At 41.9% G+C, this 20,103-nt stretch overlaps 1 protein-coding gene across 1 annotated transcript in view; it reads left to right on the plus strand.

Annotated features, from left to right (window-relative positions):
• SLC1A3 (solute carrier family 1 member 3) overlaps nucleotides 1-20,103 on the plus strand; it is a 77,977-nt gene continuing 57,874 nt past the window's right edge. The window contains exons 1-2 of the mRNA XM_055325119.1: nucleotides 1-106; nucleotides 1,824-2,096. Of these exons, the coding sequence (XP_055181094.1) occupies nucleotides 1,916-2,096 (181 nt within the window). The 5' untranslated portion in view covers nucleotides 1-106; nucleotides 1,824-1,915. The remainder of the gene's footprint in view (nucleotides 107-1,823; nucleotides 2,097-20,103) is intronic.

Here is a 20,103-nt window from a genome sequence, read left to right on the forward strand (position 1 = left end):
TGCAGAGCGCTTGCACGGCCCGAGGGCGGCGGGGCCCGGCCGTCCCTGCAGCGCGGCGTCCGCCTCGCACCGCCGGGGCCCGAACACCGGGGCACAGTCGGGGAAGGTGAGTCTGACGCGCTGCGTGCCCGCGGGGCTGCCCCGCCCGCTGCGCCTGTCCGCCAAGTGGGGGTGCGGGGGCCGGGGGGGGGGGTCCCTGGGCGAGCCGAGGGGTGGCGGGAGCGAAAAGCTATAGCCGCGTGGCTGAAGTCCCCGTCGGTGACCCGAGGCGGCGAGCGCGCGGTGTCTGTGCCGCGTCCGCTCTGCGCTCGGGGTGGAGTCGTTGAGGCTGGATGCGGGGTAGGTGGTGTGGTTCCGGAGCCCGCAAGGAACCGAGGCTGAGCGGTTTTAAAAAGTGACTGGAAAGGGACCCAGAGGTCAGTGAAAAAGAAAACAGAAAAAGAACCAAAAAAAAAAAAAAAAAATCTGGTCTCTCGTGTCACTCCTCCTTCACCCCCTCCCCCCCACTCCAAGCTTCTAATCTGCGGGGAAGTCTTAAGCAAGCTGTGGGTCGTGTGGTCGCTGACACCCCCCCCCCACACACACACACACACAACCTGCAAGTTTATCGGAGTCGGAACTGCTAAGATGAGTGTTGTTTTCCACCCTTGGACTCGTCTTCTGCTTCGCAGTTGCCTCCCCCGCAGACGCACACGCTGGCTGCTGGCGCTGCCATCCACACGCGTCCACAGGCATCACTGACTTTTACTTGGATTGATCACGGGAAAGATTATGGATCACGAATCTTATTAAAACGGGAGGAATCCTTTGGCTTTTTTTTTTTTTTTTTTTCAGAACAACTCCTCTCCCCCAAGGAGAGATAGACGTAGTAGAGTAACCTAGGAGGACTTTAAAGAAACTAGAGACCCCACACTGTAATGTTTGGAATGAAAATTGGATTCATCTCATCGGTTGTAGAGCAACATCCTAAATTTCGCAAAGTCCTAAACTTTGAAATAGCCAGAAAGTCGCTGATGGTTTCTTCAGAAGGCTCTGATGCGGTTGCCACAAAGACGAGTACTTACTTTCTACTTGTAATAAAAATGGGGATGAATTACAATCCGGATAATGTATAGATGGGCTCGGGGGAACTTTGCTTATTTCAGGGAAAACCATTTACAAGGGACCCTGCCAGGTAATCAAATATATTTCCGAAGCCCTGTGCATATATTCTTCTCATTGCACTCTTTTCACGACTATACTTATTAACGGATATTACCATGTCTTTTCCTTAATGAGGAAAATCATTACTTTACTATTATATAACAGAAAGCACTGACGGTGAAATATCAATATCTTAATTCATTTTATTGACCTGGTTAATGCCTTCACCATGTACACGACACAAGCCATCAAGTAATTATTGAGCGCTTCCTGTGCATTCAATTCAATTAGACATTTATTGAGAGTGAACATTGTGCAAAAAGCACTTGGCTAGATTCGGGGGAAACGAGGGGGTGGGAGCTGCTCAGTCACGCTGGGCTCTGATGAACCCTTTTATAGGCTCCTTGGAATGGGAAAGGCAAATTTTTTTAAATAGAACACACGTTTCTGCTCGTAGATTCTTTTTTTAATTGCTCATATATTCTGAATTTATGCACACTTTTCACACATGGTCCAGTAAAATGTGCACATCCCGGCCTTGAAACCTGGCATTGCGGGCTCTCTAGCCCTTGAGTCCTACTCAGGTTATGCAGTGTGCCAACAGCTCGCCCTGCTGTGGGGCAGCACGGACTTCTCACCCCTGCAGGCTGTAATTCTTGTCTCTTCTCTCTCTGTCCTAGTTGTGTTCTCTAACACCAAAGACATCTGGCTTTCCGGGGGTGATTCCGAGACATAGAAGTGCAAAGAAGAGACTCTCCCAGAGAAATAAAATATGACTAAAAGTAATGAAGAAGAGCCCAGGACGGGGGGCAGGATGGAGAGGTTCCAGCGAGGAGTTCGTAAGCGCACACTCTTGGCCAAGAGGAAGGTGCAGAACATCACAAAGGAGGATGTTAAAAGTTACCTATTTCGGAATGCTTTTGTGCTGCTCACTGTCACTGCAGTCATTGTGGGTAAGTCACTTGATAACAACCAAAAAAAAAAAAAAAAAGAGTCTTGTTTTCTCTGGGGCATCTGACTGCCTAGGCATATTATCAGATGGACTGATTGTAGTATTCAAAATAACAGTCCCGGCTTTCATCTGAAGTGGAAGATTCTTTCCTCCCATTAAATGACAGTCTGTTGGCATGTTTGAAGCAATATATACGGTAAACACATGGGAATCTGAAAGAAGCATCATTAGGCATTATGCAAATCAATTGTGCGGAGAAGGGAAGCAAATCAAATGTTATCTTGTCTGGAGTAAGGATAAAAGAGTGATAATTTAATCATTAGGCCTGAGCAGTTAAGTAACAGTAAAAACAAGCAGGCATGCTAGATTTGGCCCAAATGTAATCATTATGCGATGTCACTTTTACTTAAAACTAATTTATACAATTAGTACATCCAAAATGAGGTACAGGTTCCTAATAGTAATGTTGAAGTTGAACATCATGCCAGAGGAAGAGGCTGAGCCTTTTATATGTTTGCACTCCCCCACCCAGTGACTAGGAAAGGTAAATTGAGAAAAATGTTGACACAGATCTTTTTCATTCATTTCTTGCCATAAATAGCTACCCCTTTTCCTGAAACTTTTCAGCCTCTTACAAATGTAGCATTGTTAACAGCAATCTGTACTAATAAAACATTGTTTTGTTTGATTTATTGGTATCTGAAATCATCGTTTATTACCTATGGGTGGCATTAATCCTACTTTAAAATATAGCTGAAGAAACTACTTACTTGCAATTTTTTACTGAACCAATATAGAAACCATTAGGCCAATAAACGTATAAGCAAGCCAATGCCATGTTCTAAAAATTGTCTAACTTAACTTTCCAGTAATGTGACCCAAAAGGGGAAGGGGGGGCATTTGTGTACAGTTTGAATTTGGAATTTGCCAAGATCTCCATCAAATATAAAGAGGTAATAACAATAAAAACTAAGAAAATTTTGTAGCCCATAACTATAATAACTTTATCCGAAAAACAATAGGGTTCCTAAAGTGTAGGCAAATAGAAATACAACAGGAGAATAGTTTGTCACAGGACTTTAAACATATTCCATTTCAACATCTTTTGCTCCTTTTTAGTAATTGTTGGTGATTGATGATTGCTCAACTAATTTTACAGATGTTCAAAGAGAAAAGGTTCTGATTGACTCAGAGAAGCAACGGGCTTTTTTAGTAGGTTCCCAGGTTGGCTTTTTTTTTTTTTAAGATTTTATTTATTTGTGAGAGAGGAGAGAGAGAGAGAGAAAGTGCACGTTTTAAAGATTTTATTTATTTAAGAGAGAGAGAGAAAGTGCACATGCAGGTTGGGGGAGAGGCAGAGGAAGAAGCTGACTCCCCACTGAGCAGCGAGCTCTTGCAGGGCTCAATCCCAGGCTCAATCCCAGGACCCCAGGATCATGACCTGAGCCAAAGGCAGATGCTTAACCAACTGAGCCACCCAGGCACCCCAGATTCCCAGGTTTAAATACATTCCTGGGAAAAGTATTTCAGTGCTGTGTCATTGTCTTGGAAGTTGATATAAAATGCTTGGATGACCGTCAAGCCAAACAGTAGCTGCTGCCACATAATAATAGCAAATATTTATATAGTACTATTCCAACTACTTTCTAGGTGTTTTGCCTATATTAGTTTACTTAATCCTCAGGCCTGTGCGTGAGTGGGTAGATATGATTCATACGATCTTAATTTTATGTCTGAGAATAGTGAACATGGAGAGATCAAGCAACTTGTCCAAAGTCATGCAGATAGTAAATGTTACAGCTGAAAGTCAACTCAGGCTATCCAGGCCAGAGGCCATTCTCTTAACCAATTTGCCATCCTGTCTTTCTGCTCTGTGAACTAGTTGGCATCTTCTGAGAGGTACCAGGAAGAGAAATGCTGCGTCTTGGTAGAGGCCAATTAGTAAGCAATGCTAGATGCATTCACATAGCATTGTAATTTTACTATATGATTTACCTAGTTAAATAAGCAGAAAACTTATAATTCTCCTACAAATGATTAAGCCACATCCCTCTCATTCATTTGACAAATACTCATTTATTCTGCAGTCCTACCCCCATAATAATAGAGCTCAGTGCTCCTAGAGTATGTTTGGAAAAGATGCCGAAACGCTTATTCAAGATGGTGTTCTAAACACAAGAAGAGTTCCATTTCTAGAACAGAAATGTTTCAAAGAATAGAGGAAGGGGAAGTAATGAAACCTGCACATGGGAGGCAAACTGATGGAGAAGCAAGCTCTTAAGTGATTACAAAGACATCTCTAATAGAAGGAAGATAACGCCAAGATTTAATAGTCCATTTTCTCTATGAGTTCTGAGATCATTTCCTAGCCCAGTGAGGACTTTCCTAACATTTGAGAGAACTGCAGTGAGTTGGCTGAGCCGGGGTAGATAACTTGGCCGGATGTCCTCATGGTTGGCTTTACTAATGGAAACTGAAGAGGTAGAAGTAACAAGAAGTCACTAACAAAGAAGCACATAAAAAGAGCTCATTGACAGTCAGGGAGACCACTGCGTCTACACCAAAGACTTGGAATGGCAAATAGACAACTCAGGAACAGACTGAGAGAAAGAAGAACCCTCCAGTTATCTCTTGATAGGTCTTCCATTGAGGGCCCAATGGAAACAAAGGCCCCATTTAGCTTGTCACTGGGTACCGTGTCTACATTAGCCCTAAAAGAATAATAAGAACATGTCTGGACTTCACCTCTCAAATCTGTTTGCTGCAGCATAGGAAAAAAGCTGAAAAAATTCTAGCAATGAAGGAGAAAAGTTAGTTTCCCCAAAAAGGAACTGAGAAGAACCAAATTCTTAGGTTGTAATCTCTTTTAATAAAAAATATATATAAGTAAAAAAAAAACTATATATTGGGTGGATTTTTGGTTCAATCTGTTGTTTGGTCTCTTTGAAATAAAATCAATGTGCGTTTAGTATGTGGAAGTAGAAACTAGAAAAGTATTACAGAGGAGGAGTAGAAACACATGAATCCATATATTCAGATTAAAGTAGAGAACTGTAAATATTTCAGTACCAATTCCTCTTCAAGCACAGGCCTGGAGCCACTTGTGCAATTTGATGTCAGTTTCGTGACATTCTAATGTCATGTGTAAGCAAAGTCAAAGTCTGAATGTGCCATGCTGTGACAAAGCCACCTAACGGGGGCAAATTAGCAACCTAAGAGAAAGCATGGCCAAGTGTTAAGTCCCTTTAAGAGGGTTCATTATTAAAGCCGTTAGATAAAGTGTCTCCCAGGGCTGTTGGAGGCATCTGTCTGACAAAAACCACACTGGGGAGAGTAGTTACTATCTTTCTCCCTCCAGGAAGCACTTTCTCGTTTCAGACTGTGGTAAGTGGGATGAGGGTGACCTTAGACATGTCGCTGAAAGAAAGGGAAAGTCCTTCATCGTGGTCAAGTCACAGAATGCCCATCTTTCCATATCCAGGAAACAAATTGCACAATAAAATGAAAAATGAAATCTCAGGCTAAAAATTTTTGAAGAAATGGGTCATAAGACCAGCTGCAAGGGGAAGGAAACTACAAAGCATTGCGATAGAATTATTGATGGAGTTCACAAACACTGCAACTAGCATCTCTCTCTGCTGTGTGTCTACACACACACACACACAACTTTTATGTTTGGGCTGTCCTTTATATGAGTTTGAGAAAAATTGGTGACTTCTCAGAAAGGAAAACATAGCAACTGGGGCACCTGGTGGCTCAGTGCTTGAGCATCTGCCTTTGGCTCAGGTCATGATCCCGGGGTCCTGGGATCGAGTCTTGAGTCAGGCTCCCCTGCAGGGAGCCTGCTTCTCCCTCTGCCTATGTCTCTGCCTCTCTGTGTGTGTCTTTCGTGAATAAATAAATAAAATATTTAAGAAGAAAGAAAGAAAGCATACTGACAACATGTGTATAAGGCATTTCCCATCATTCCCTAATACTCTTCAGCAATGAATGTAAATTGTGCTATAATATAATGCATTCAACAACATGAAGGAGATACGAGAAAGTGGCCACTGTGGCTGCCCCTGGGATAGGAGCTGGGGATCTGGTAATGGGATAGAAGGAATATGACTTTCCTCTAAATAAAGTTTTTATATGGTTTGAAGGCTTTTTACCACATTCATATATTACCTACTATTATCTATTGTCTGCTCAATAAATGTGTGGTTTTATTTAAAGATTCAGTGCTATTCAGCAGTTTAACAAATACTAAATGTTGGGTGTCTGGCCTGTGCTCTGCAACGGGGAGTCTCTGCCCTCAGGTAGTTTTTAGTAGGAAAGATGAATAAAATGAGATGACAAGGGAGTAGACAAGGTTCAGAATAGACAAATGGTAATAGGGAGTTTCTAAATTATCTCTAACCTTTTTTAAGTGAGATCATATTATCCATACTGTTCTATATAATATACGATTTTTGTGTTGATACTTTAGAAGTTCTGCTTTCTTAACAGCCATGTGGGCCCTAGATGTACCATGTGGGGAAAAAAGAGTGTGGCTTCTGACAAAGGGTAGACGTGGATTTATATGCCAACCATATGATTTAATAGCGGTGTGCTCCTGGAGGAGGCGTTTAACTGCTCTGAGCCTCGGTCTTCTCATCTATCATTACACATATAATATACATTACAAACACTTAGACTGTGTGCCAAGCACTGTTGTAAGTGTTGTTAACACATTAGCCTTATTTAATTCTTGGAACAAGCCAGGGAGAGAGGTATTCTTATTCTCATTTCACAGATAAGGAACCAGCTCAGATACTTACCTACATCTGATGCATATTGACTGGGATTCAAATCCACCATTCTGGCCCTATGTTTATTCTCTCACCCACTGCACTCTTCCGAGTGCTGGTTCCTGCCCTCGGGGCATATCCATTCCCGTTTTATGACATCAATTAGCTAAGGGTGTACACTGACCCAACAACAGGAGTGATGGAAAGGAGGCGTGAAGTTGAGACCTCAGTACCAGAAGTACTCCTGCACCCTGACAATTGATTGCATGTGAGCATTAGCAGAAGAGCTGGACTGCAGGCCGCCGGTCCAGTTTCTGACTCGGGTGCCTGCGGGTGGAGGTGCTATGGGTAAAGGTACAAAAGAAGAAGAAGATTGGGACAAGAATGGGAGGTGTGATTTCCGTTTTCTGGATGTGTTGATTTTGAGATGCAAATGCTACAACAGAGCTAGAGTGCAAGAGGCTCACTGTACATATCTTGAAGGTATTTGGATGTTTAGACTGAACAATAATCAATGAATCAGATTATCCTCCTGCATAAGCTACTCTGTAAGTAGACTATTCTCAGAACGCTTTTAACTCTAGGCCCTTCTTTATGCATGAAGCAAGGCCATAGTGGTATTCTGTGCCTTGCACACATACACAGTATCTAGCTGAGTCAGTTCAGTCAAGAAGTTTATTGATGTGGTTAGCCATCGGCTGCTGCACTGAAATGATTGGCCATGGGACCAAAGGAGCCAATGGCTTGCGTTGGTGGTGCGGGCACTGTGTGCACCCATGCGGGCGGCTTCTCAGCTAACCAAGAGATGGGCATCTCACCCGTTGGACAACAGGAATCCAAAGAATGGTGAACAATTTCCACACTGGGATTTACGGTTTCTTCAGCACTTCCCAGAAATGAGAAGAGAGAGGGAGCTTCAGGAAGCTATGAGAAAAGGTGGCTTCTGGGATAGGCCCTCCCCTGGTGCTGTGGAGCTCAGCTCTTCAGAGAGGCTTCTGGAGACAGAGAGCTGGGAGGGAAGGGATGAGGCCTAATGAGCTCAGAAACAGTGGATTCACCATGCCCTGCTCTGGAGAAGGGACACAGAGGTAGGATGTAGGGACTAGTGACTTTCCTCTGCTTTGTCTTCACCCCCGCAGGGAGCAGAAATACAGAAAAATTGTCAGGGACAGCAGTCACTACTACCTGATGTGTGCTCACAGCCCACTTGGATCCTGGCCCTCAATTTCATTCTCCAAAAGCATTCCAGGGAGCTGCCTCCTACTGTGGGGATTTCGTCCAGTACAGTATTGGGGAGTGGATCAGAGGTATAGATTCTGGAAGCAGGCATTTTAGGTTTTATGTCCCAGTTCTGGAACTGAACCTCTGTTCCTCCATGTGTAAAATAGAATAATTGTAACACCTCTCTGCCAAGACTTATATCCCAGTTCTGCCGCTTACAACCATGTAACTTTTAATAGTTTCCTTAAGGGCTTGGCAGGTAGGATATCCATAGACCCTATATACCCCTCGTCTTTTGCTTGCGTCTTTGCTGGGGGCACCAAACGAAAATACACACTGATTTGATGATGCTGTCTGCTAGAGAATGGAGACCCAGGGATGTGGGGAGGCCAGGCCAGGAAGGGGAGAAGATGGTCACCTGGTTTAGGTCTAGGGTTTCGTTGGCTAGAGAAGAGAGCCAAGAAGACTTGTAGGAAGAGATTTAGTGGTTGTAAAGGGCTTTGAGAGGCAGAGATGAAAGGCTCCGAGTAAGAGATACCGTCATTATCTGTCCCTCACCCACCTGGCCTCCTGAGCCGAAGCAGAAAGTAATCCCCCAGCGCAGCCCTTATCTCAATCCAGAATGCTCAATGGAGGGTGCGCCTGACGGGAGACATCTCTCTTGGGCAGAGGGTTGCTGAGAAAATGTTGTCAATAAATGTTTTAACCTGCTCACTAGTGCATTTTTGTTTATACCATGTGGGGCCAATCTGAGTTTGCAACCTCCCTGGTTTCTCCTTTTCTCCAGCATTTTGGGCTCTACTGCCCATTACCTGCCGGAGGGGTTCTGGAAACCTAGGAGGAGTGCTGCTGGTTTCTAAGAGAGTTGAAGCCCAGGTAGAGGGCTTGAGGTATGGGGTACATCAAATACAGGGTAGAGGCTTGATATCATTCTAAGATGATCTCTGGATTTTATTTTGCTGTTTTCCTCCTGTTCATTCAGATAATGAGAAAAGTAAGCAGGCAACTCCAAATTTGTTTCTCTTTTGAGTAGGTTATCAAATCAGCAGGTGTGTTTGGAACAACGACCTGCAGTAATAATACCTTCCCGTGTTGCCCTGTTCCGGTTCACAGAGCCTTTGCCCGCCCAGTGCACTCTCTAGCAATGCGAGTCCAGGGCCAGCCAGCCCTCCTTCTGAGTAGGATCCGCACATATCTGGAGTGCAGCTGAGAAAGCCCTGAGAGTCTAAAGGTCCTGGTTATAGACCCAGCTCTGCCATCAACTCACTTTATGATTCAGGACAAATGTCTGGGCCTCAACATTTCCTCATGAGCAAATCACATTTGGACTAATGTCTGCTTCCACCTCCAAAATTCTATCATTTGAAGTCTGATTTGCCTTTCCCCTAAAGCAGAATGTATGGAATAAAACACACTAGTGTTTTCTTTCTACCCCTTGACACAGTACAATTGCAGGCACCTTTATCCTATACAGTTAATCCAACCCATTCTAGCCAGGCTTTCCCATCAACAAGCAGCCACCTTCTCTCACATTCAATTCTTGAGGACCATCGTGTTCCCAAACTCTGGGTGCGATCGCCAGTGTTGGAGCATACAAATGAGGCATGCCTCTGCAGAAGCCACCTCCGCCCTGCAGCCTTCTGCCCATCTCTCATAAATCTGAGGAGGAAAGCTGTGAGTCTCTGTTTTTGCTATAGAGCCAACAAGGCAGCGAAGAGCCTACATTTTCTGGAAAAGGCAACTGGAATTTAAGCACTGTCTTTTCCAAGTTGTGCATTCCAGGTGTTAGAGTACTTGATATTTATGGAACACTGGGGTGCTATCATTCATCAACTATTTGGTCTGGCAGCGAGGTGAGCTGTGTCATTGCTGTGAGGTGAGGAAACACACGGAGCATTTCAGGGCACAAAGTTTAGCCACCGTGTGTCTGCCGAGTATAAAAATGAAGAGCTGTAGGTCAAAGCTTCAGTGCTATCGGAGTTGCTCAGCACTTACTCCCCAACCCCAGAATGTTTCCATCACTATGCCCAATCAGGAAAGGTCCCTGAGTGGTTTTGAACCCCAAAAAGAGAAGAATAAAACCCCCCAAAACTAGATAAAGGAAGATATGCCCTAGACAAATTAAGACAAGAGGGAGTAAGGCACTCCTTTTTTCCCTTCTGTGTATCATATCAAGGAGTCAAAGGTAAATTTAGGAGCAGCAAGTTAAAAGGCACCCTTAAGTTTTGAGTTTCAAGACTGAGTGCCTATCTCCAGAAACGGCAGCTCCATTCTTCTTGTGCCCAAAGAGACTTCTCCGGTTCTCCGACAATGATTCCAGGCCACGGACTGCTTCTGCTTCCCAGAGAGAAAACAATGGGCTATTAGCGAGAGACTTTCTATTCAGGATCTTGTAAGATGAAGCTCATTTGTCCCTAATGAGAGATGGACAATCGCTGCCCTTCTCATCGTGAAAAGACGGCCCCTGCTTTGAGACGCATCCCATCCCTTGAAATTTCATCTTAAAAGCAAGTGAGCCAAAACCCCAGGGATACATGTGCTTGCTGGTGCCTTCAGCTTGTTGATGAACGATGAATCAGGAAGGAAATTGTGAGTCTTTTAACAAAACCGCCTATGATCAGGGCTGTCTTCTTCTTCTTCTTCTTTCTTCTTCTTCTTCTTCTTCTTCTTCTTCTTCTTCTTCTTCTTCTTCTTCTTCTTCAATCTATTTTTGTCCTCTTGAGTTTGCTTTTTTTAAGGCAAATGAAACAGTCGTATGAAAAAGCTGTGATTCCATAAACTTCCCAGGGCTTTGTCAGTTCTGCCTTTGCGATGCTTTACGCAGTATGATGGATGATGGAAGAGCATGTTACCCTTGCCTAGAGGTTTACAAGGTGGCTTCGGCGCTTTGGTGCACTGGTAACCCCAGAGGCTGATGCGTTGAAGCATATGTGATCCTATAATGATTGAGTTCAGAGTTTTTTCAGATTCACTTCCTTGTCTCCAGAAAAAAGAGAGGGGTTTGGTGAGAAAGTGATCCACTCACTAGAAATCTGAGCACGACTAGTGACTTTCCCCTCCATGACCCAAATTAAGTAAACTTATTGTTAAAGCAAATCAAAGCAAGACTGAGGAGAAACTAACCCAGACCCAAGGGGACTTTTTAGAAAGATCTAAGCATCTAGCAGAAATAATGTGGATGGGAATTCAGTCAGATTTTTTTTTCAAGTTTTATTTTTATTTATTTAAGTAATTTCTACACCCATCGTGGGGCTTGAATTCACAACCCGGAGACCAAGAGTCACACACTCTTCTGACTGAGCCAGCCAGGCGCCCCAAATTCAGTCAGACTTAAAAAAAAAAAGTGAGTCCTTTTTTTTTTTTTTGCTTTATTTTATTTTATTTTTGAAGTACATTTACATTGCCCAAAATTTTAAAAAGTACTAAAGGATATTGTTGTCAGTTTCTTGTGTGCCTTGAGAATTATTTTATGAGTATAAAATAAATACATGTCTATCCCTTTTTATGCCTTTTGTATATAAATGCTGGCCTAGTCTGTATAACCTGCTTTACACCTTACCTTTTTAACTTTACGATAAACCTTAGACATCATTCCTTATTACCACATAAAGAGCCTCCTCGTTCTCTCTTGAGGGTACAGTATATGGGTGTACCATCATCTACTGAAGCAATTCCCAATTGAAGGGCACATAGATTGTTTCCGACTTTTAGATATATTTGTTAAACAGTATAATGAATAATCCTGTGTGAAAGTTATTTCCCCTAGGTAAAGTGTATCTGTGGGATACATCCCCAGAATTGAAACTGCATTGACAGTTTCTACTCAATCATACAATATTTTATTTTTTACCAGAAAGGAATGCAACAGGTGCTAATGATTTTAGTAGAATATTTTTTAAATGACAATGGATTGGACATTGAAAAGATTAAATTTGCCAATTTAATTGCCATCCCGCATAGCTTACACTAGTAGTGCAGTCTTAAGAAGAAAGCACCAGGCTTTTCAGAACTCCTAGGGTTCTTCTGATAGAGTTGTCTCCCAGAGTTGCATGCCATGTGGACTGGTTTGCATCAGTTACCCAGGGCTGGTTCTTCTGGGCACCACTGGTGGAAGGAGACTGGAGCAGGTATTTCCCACCTCCAGCAACAGGAAATACCAAAGGACAAAAGAGTGAGCCAAGCCAGGGCCCAAATCTCTGAAGGATGTGGGAACAGAGGAGTGGGGGAGGGTTGAAAGATCGCCTCACACAGTAGCTTCTCACCAGGAAATGCCTGGAAGTTTGGGGTGAAACCAAAGGGCAGGAGCAGCAGACCCCTTGGGCAGGTAAATTCACCATAACGCCTTGCCCTTCTTGTAAAAATAAACTAATGGAACTTATGTCCACCGGCTTCATCAGGCTTGCATGAGACAGACTTATGACTTCTCCAACTTGGGCTACAAGCTAGCCAAGTTCTAAAATAGAAACTTGTATTTGATCTCTCAAATAATTATGTATTGCCTACCTGCCGTAATAACTGTAATGGCCAAGTTGACGTATTAAAAATGCTTTCATATGCCTTATCAAGGACTTTAGAATTCATGAGAAGAAACAAGATGAATTCATAATAAAGCAGCTAAGATTTATAATGCTTTGGGTTTACATGGTTCTTTTAAACTCAGAACCTTTAGGCAAGAACATTAAAGTTCAAGAGGATTTTAGATATTCCCCATTCTGATCTATATCTTCCATTTTGTGGACCGAAAAAAGAAAAGAAGAAAAGAAAGAAAAGAAAAGAAGAAAAGAAAGAAAAGAAAAGAAAAAAGAAAAGAGTCCCAAAGAAATTATATGATTTGAAGACGTGTGCTGTGGAAATGGGCAGACCTCGGTTTGAAACCCCATTCCACCAACATCAGTCACTGGCCCTGTCACCTGGAAAAAGTGGCTTCCTCTTTCAAGGGTTCATCCTCCTCATCTGTAAGATGGTGATATTAAATCCTGTAGGTTTGATATGAAGATTCAGTCTTTAAGTAAAGTACCTACTGGCATCATTTGCTGGCAACGTCAGACCCAGAACCTCATCTTGGAAATTTTGTTCCATGATCTTTCTATAGCCTCACACCCACTGTCCCTCATACTCAAAAAAAATCAAGCCTTCTGGGAGAAACAGGAAATCAGGAGCTATCACTTCTAGTCTGGGAATCTAAAAGGCTAAGCAGTATGAGAAATCGTAGTTCAGTTGAGATCCAGCTTCACAGATCAGGAGAGAGAAATCAGGGTTTGGAAGAAGGGGTGTTCCTGGGGGTAAGCTGCTGTGCTCACAGAACACGGTGGGGAACAGGATTTACTGTCAAGCACAGAGCAAAGTGATTCCTCCATTTGGTAAATGGGTAAATGTGTTCAACAGCAGCGGGGGGCCAGGCACTGCTGGGCACGGGTCATCTGAAAGAGAATTCACTCATTCTGTTTGGTCACTCATTCAGCAATATACTGAGCACCTACTATGTGTCAGGAACAATTTCTGGGGCTTAATACATATCAACAACAAAAAAAAAAACACCTCAGGAAAAAAAAAGTCTTCATCTCCTGGAACTTTTATTTGAGGAGGCAAAGACAACAATAAACAGCAAGCACAAGAAATTAGAAAATTATGTTGTATTTTGGAAGGTGATAAGAACTCCTGAAACAAAGCCAGCTAAGGGAGAAGAAGTTCAAGGTAGGTTTCAATAAGAAGATGACATTTGAGCTAAGCCTGGAAGGAAACCTGGGCATCTCTGGGAAGAGTGTCCCAGGCAGAAAGCAGAGCCAGCACCAGGACCATAAAGCGGGGTCATGTCTGATGGTGAAATAACATCAAGGAGGCAAATATTGAAACAGAGCAGATGGCGGAGTAGGGGGTAAGTTCGAAATATGGTGAGGCTAGGGAAGCAGGCCAGGTGCAGCCCTCACGTGACTTTGGGCTTTTGCTCCAGGTGACATGAAGAGCTGTGAGGGGTCAGAGAAGAACAACACTCTGGGTTTTTTTAAAGTGCCCCTCTGGGTATCATGTCGGGAGGAGGCTGTAGGTTACGGCAAAGTAGAATCAGGGAAACCAGTAGGAAGACCATGCAAAAGGCCCAGGGTGACATAATGAATGTTCGAGCAGCCTTCCTTTATAAATTAGCAGAAAAAAAAAATAGTGAGGCATAGGAAAGGTCATATGAAGAGTTCAAGGCAGGGCTAGGACTACAATCCCAACACCATTCATTTGCCAAACATCTACAGAGCATCTTCTCTATGCATGTGTCTTCACCGCACTAGAAGCAGCTTGATAAAGAGGCCTAGAGACCTTTGCATGTTAGACCCCAGCTGCCCAGCGCAGCTCACTTGTTGAGTGTGAGTGGGACCCGTGACCTGCTTCTAACCAATAGAATGTGGCAAAGGCAGTGGATTCATTCCTGTGATTTTGTTGCCTAATTGGATCATTGTAGCCTTGAGACAAAGTAGTGTTGGTCTTTTATTGTCATTATTGTTGCTACATAAATGAAAAGATCATACCTGGGAAATAGTATTTTGTCAAGTAAAACCAGTATATGCTGTCAATGAAAATTTTGAAATCATTGTTTTCTTTGAGCCATCTTGCATATGAGTAGACAGCATGGTACCCTTTCTAGCTAAAGATGTGCAGGCCAAGCTCATTCTGGGTAGGAGTTTGAATGTCCTCTGACTGGTTTGCAGTGTCAATGTTTGCAGAGCTAGTTGGCTCATCCTGGTGGACGTTGGTGGTCCCAAAATGTAAAGTTTTCCTTTCAAGACCAGTGCCACTATTACTCTTAGATTCCCTCTTGGCATCTGAGCATTTTGGGGGCATGATCTCCCTTTCTGGAGAATTTTGCATTGTGAGTAATAATTCTAGAAAGCTTTGGTCTGCATATCTGTTCATGACAGTTTGGAGAGAGGGTGGGGAACTTGGGTAAAATTTTACTATTTCAAACTCCTAACATTTATCAAAAGTCCAAATTTTACTTCAACTTGTACTTCATTTTTCTACTTTTAAATATTTTCTGGCTTCTTGATATTTTCCATAATTTTATCAGATTAAATATGGGCCAAATTCTCAAAATAGGTCTTTAGCTTTTAACTTGCTACGCATGTCTGGCTTTCAAAAGGAAGCCTTTGGTGGTGTGTTCTTACTGAGGCCCTAGTGTACAAGTTGTGTCTTCGTCTAGAAAAGCGAAGTGATATTTAATCTTCCAAAGAAGTGTTTGTTGTATAGACTCTCTAGGGGAAACAGTGAACCCTGAAGGACTCATTTCTTGAGCTTTTTGTACTAGGAGAAAGTCTTTAAACAAAAATGCATCTTTGTTTATAGCATTCAACACAGTTCATTTTGATCACTTTAAATGTTCTAGCTAAAATATTTCCTAGATTCCAAAAATCCTGTAAAATACCAAAACAGGAATGATTTAAGACTGTTGGCTTAGACTGAACAATCCAGATTGAATCGTGACATCTGTGTATCATATAATGTCACCGAGATGCAAACTACAAAGTTTGCTTCAACTGTAACAAACCCCATGGGGAGGTTATTCTGATTTTTATCGCTGTTTTTGCAGAGTAATCAGTAATAAAAGATCTGTTCTTTTGCATTAAAGATCTGGTGGCCATAAAGCCACCAGATCTTTTTTATTAGCTCTAGGAACCTCAATCAATGCGCATCAAGAACATGCAGAGTCCTCAGCTCTGCAGAGCTCCTGAGTGAGCAGCTTTACCAACAGTGAAGAAGGCCACCCCCCGCCCTGTTGCCTCTAATGGGTCTGAAGGGCAGAGTAGAGGGCTCTGAGATGTGAGGATGTTTCAGGGAACACTGTTTTCATTGCTGGGCTGTGTAATCAGAAACCTGAACTGCTTACCCCAAAAAAGCAGTCTTCGCATTCAGAGCATTTGCTCCTCTTGATTTGACACTGACAGCTGGCTGACCTTACCACACTGGCCTCACCTCTAATGCTGTCTGGCAGAGCAAAAGCCAAAGAAAAATGTCTCTTGTTTATTCATTCAACAAATGAATTGGAAAGAAAAGCTGGATATTGACTTCATTAAGTAAAATCAACAAAACCTTTGCCCCACTCAGACTCTATATTAAACTAATTCGAAATGGAATGAACAGGTAGGCAAAATATAGTATATTGACTTGGGATCTTCAGATTAGTACCATGACTGTTGAGAGGCCAGAAGTACAGCATAGGAGGTGAGGGTCCAGGCTCTGGAGCTGGACAGCCTGAGTGTGAAGTCGACCTCAGCCATTCACCAGGCATTAAGGGAAGCGGCTTGACCCTTCTCTGCATTGACCGTGGCCACAACCTGTACCAAGCTGTGACGTTTTGGCACACCTGGTACCTACCTACTTTTTCAATGATTCCGGTTCTTCATCTCTGAGATGTAGGCGATACTAGTCCTGGCTTCCATGGTTCTGTGAGGCAATGTGCTCATGAGGCCTTAGCATCTTGCGAATACTCAATGACTGCTGGCTATTGTCATTAAACATGAGAACCTGAAGCATATTTTCCCTTAATGTCCTTTCTGGCTTTGCTACTGATTGTTTCCAAGGATTAAAACGTGTGAAGTGGGGTGAAGAGGCAAGCTATTTTAATTGATAAGTTTTGTTTAAGTTTAGGTAAGTCATTCCATCAGAAGGGAATTGGTGGAACCGTTTTTAAACAGTGACTTAGGACTATGATAAACATATTGTGAGATCCTCAACAAGTAAAGGAACCTGTGAGGGGTTCCAACATTGATGGGTGCCTCTAGGACATCTCTAGAAGATCCAAGATTATTACTCAAGTGCTTCCAGAGTTCAGGGGTTAAATATGCTGAAGACTCAGGAGCCTAGTTTATTTGAGAACTGTCCTCAGGCCCAGACAACAAGGCCATGTCTGTGTTTGAGACACATTAGAATGTGGTAGAAAGAGCTCTGGGTTTTCTTTAAAATTCCCAACTCAACTCCTTACTAATTCTGTAGATTTGAGCAAGTTAACTAGCTTCTGAGCATCCATCAGTGTATTAGTTTTTTAAAATAGACATGGTAATATCTACCTCATAAAGTAGTGATAAGGATCATGCCACCATTTAGCCCATTAAAGGCTCAATAAATATTCCCCTTCCCAACATAATTTCCTCTGTCCTAGTAGTAGAAATGGCTTACTTGGTAAACCCAGAGAAAGGAAAGAGACCGAAGCTTCATCAGGGGCAAAACTGATTCAAAGAGTAGTTGCAATGTGCTATCCCTCTAAATAACTCTTCCCTTCAAAGCTTTTGATCTGAAACTATACCTTATGAAGAAATAAATGACTCCTGTCTACTGTTCTACTATAAAGAATAGTTTTAAGAAAATGTGGGCTCCATATTGGAGAATGTAAAGAAACTGAGACATTCTAGAGTAGCTGATGCCAGGATTATGCTTCCAAGCAAGAAGCTTGTTGACTGGAAAAAAAACGAAGAAAACTATCACCACCTGTTTAGACTTTGCCTCCTGGCTGTTTTTCTGCTGCTCTGTTAGACATCTACCTGGTGAACTGGAATCAAGAGACATCACTCACTACTAGGCTGGCCCACTTACCTTCCTAAGACCTAGATGAAAATTGGTGGCACTTAGTAAATAAGGGATTTGATGGAGGGAGAGGAGATACATGGAGCTCCCAAAGAGAGTCTGGATACAGCTGTGTGGCTGTAGAGAGAAGAACAAAGTCAGTGTTGGCAAGGATTAGACTTTGGGAAACGGGATCTAATGCACCTAGTATTTAGAAAGAACAATCCCTTCCTTCATATACACTGGCTTGTCTCTTGCTCCTAGAACCTGTATCATTGGATGAGCAGCTATTCTACCTTTTTTTAAATGATAACTTAAATAATTTAAATATCTTAAACAACTTAAGAAATTTAATTAACAAATAGCTTCTGAACTACCCAGGATCCCACCCATCCTTGGAAACAGTGTTGTATTTGAGTAAATACATTTTTATCAACAAACAACCATCTTAGAAATGAACTCTTGAAACCAAGCCTGGTCTTAAATTGTTATTTGGGAGATATCTAAAATTCCCAATATCTTGATATGGTCAAATTCCAGATGGCCAAAATTAGTTTCTTGTGTTTATTGTACACATTTTATTTTGTAATTGAATGATAAGTATTTAAATACATTTAAATAAAGATCAGAAGACAATTCCAGTGAAATTATATTTGATTAGTAGTAAGGTTTATAATTATTTATTTACTTACTCATTATAAGATGAAGCAGTTATTTCAGTTGGGACTTGGCCTTTATACAACAAGCAAGAAAGAACTAGATATTACCAGCACCTTTTATAATTCCCATGTGCTGAGGATGATGCTGTGTTGAATAATGCACACTGAAAATTAGAATTAAATGCCTTCCAGCAAGATTAAAGCTTCAGTATTTTAAAACAAAACAAGCAAAGAAAGAAAAATGAATTAAAGATGTATCAAACTTGGGAGGAGGAGGGAAATTAAAGTTTATAACTTAAAGAAATCGCCTAATAAAAAAAGAGGCGCAGACCTTATTTTATAAAAATGCAAAACACCTATATATTTTAGAGTACTAACATATGGCCAGAAAATTAGAAAAATAGAGCAACTATTTTACTTATAGGCAAAGGGTAATTATCTTTATTATGCAAAGAATTTATAACCAAATACATACCCCCCCACACACACACACACATAAACTCTTCAAATTATTAGGAGGTAGTAAATGCTTGGAGAGTATACAATTAGCAGAAATGGTCAACATCATTAGATGTTAAGTAAATTGAAAGAAATAAAAAATACGCACTATTAACTCATCACATTCACAGATTGTTTTAACGATTTTTTATGTTAATTCTCTCAGGTCCTAGAGGTAGAGAGAATACTAAAGCCTTCTCATCCACTAACAAAGCATTAAATTGAGGGGCCAAACCACTGGGAAGACAATTTAATAGCATCAATCATGGTAGTCAGAGTCTTCAATGCACTAGTTTCCTTTCTCTAAATTGGACTAAAAAAATATTCCTAGTTATAAAACAACCTTCATACATTCATCATGGTGTTCATCATGAAAGTGAAAAAATGCTAACCAACCTAACTGTTCAAGAATAAAGGAAGTGGAAAAAAAAGAATAAAGGAAGTGTTCAGTAAATTGGTACAATCATTGGATCTGATATCATGAGGCTAAAAGTAATGCTTATGGAGAAATTTGGAAATATGGAAATATGGAAAAGTATATTCTGGGCGATTTCCGTGTGTTTAGCTCTGCGTGAGAACATTCTGAAAAGAAACTCACAGAAGCGCTCACAGTGGTTGGCCTGGCTCTACTGGAGAGGTAGGAAGTTTGTGAGATCCTCAAGAATGTGAGCTCTGAGCCTAAATGCCTAGGTTTAAATCCCAGCTCCGTCACTCGAGTTGCTTTTTGACTGTGGTGTTTGAATAGTTGCTGGAATCTGGCAAGTTCGAAGTTCACCGTAATTAGATTTCTCCATCAGTACATTGTGGTAAAATAGTACGTACCTCCAGGGGGTTTTGTGAGGATTAAATATACCAACACAAGTAAAGCACTGACAAGGCTTGGCATATGATAAGAGCTCAGTAAGCATTAGCTATTTGCTGTTTAAGTGATAAAACCAATAGAGGCAGGCTCTTGCCTCTTTTCTGTGTTTTCCAAATCACCTTTTCTCTCGAGCATAGTATTGTTGCATTGGAGAAAAGCGATAAATATTTTCCTAAAGGTCCTAAAAACTGGATCAGCCAGATTTTCTAGTCACATAGATTCAGGCTCTTAGTTTGAATATCACAGTATATAATCAAAGAATGGATACTTCATGGTTACTGAGACCTAAGATATGAAATTGGGTTTGCTGTGACAACTGACATGAACTTTGTGTCTCATTTCCTAAGAGAAGAAACCTATTTCATGAGAAGTTAGGCTACTCGGTTTTCTTAAAGAACTGCTTGGGATCCCTGGGTGGCACAGCGGTTTAGCGCCTGCCTTTGGCCCAGGGCG

This window comes from Nyctereutes procyonoides, unplaced genomic scaffold (assembly GCF_905146905.1).
Source record: "Nyctereutes procyonoides isolate TBG_1078 unplaced genomic scaffold, NYPRO_anot_genome, whole genome shotgun sequence".
NCBI classification, from domain to species: Eukaryota; Metazoa; Chordata; class Mammalia; order Carnivora; family Canidae; genus Nyctereutes; species Nyctereutes procyonoides.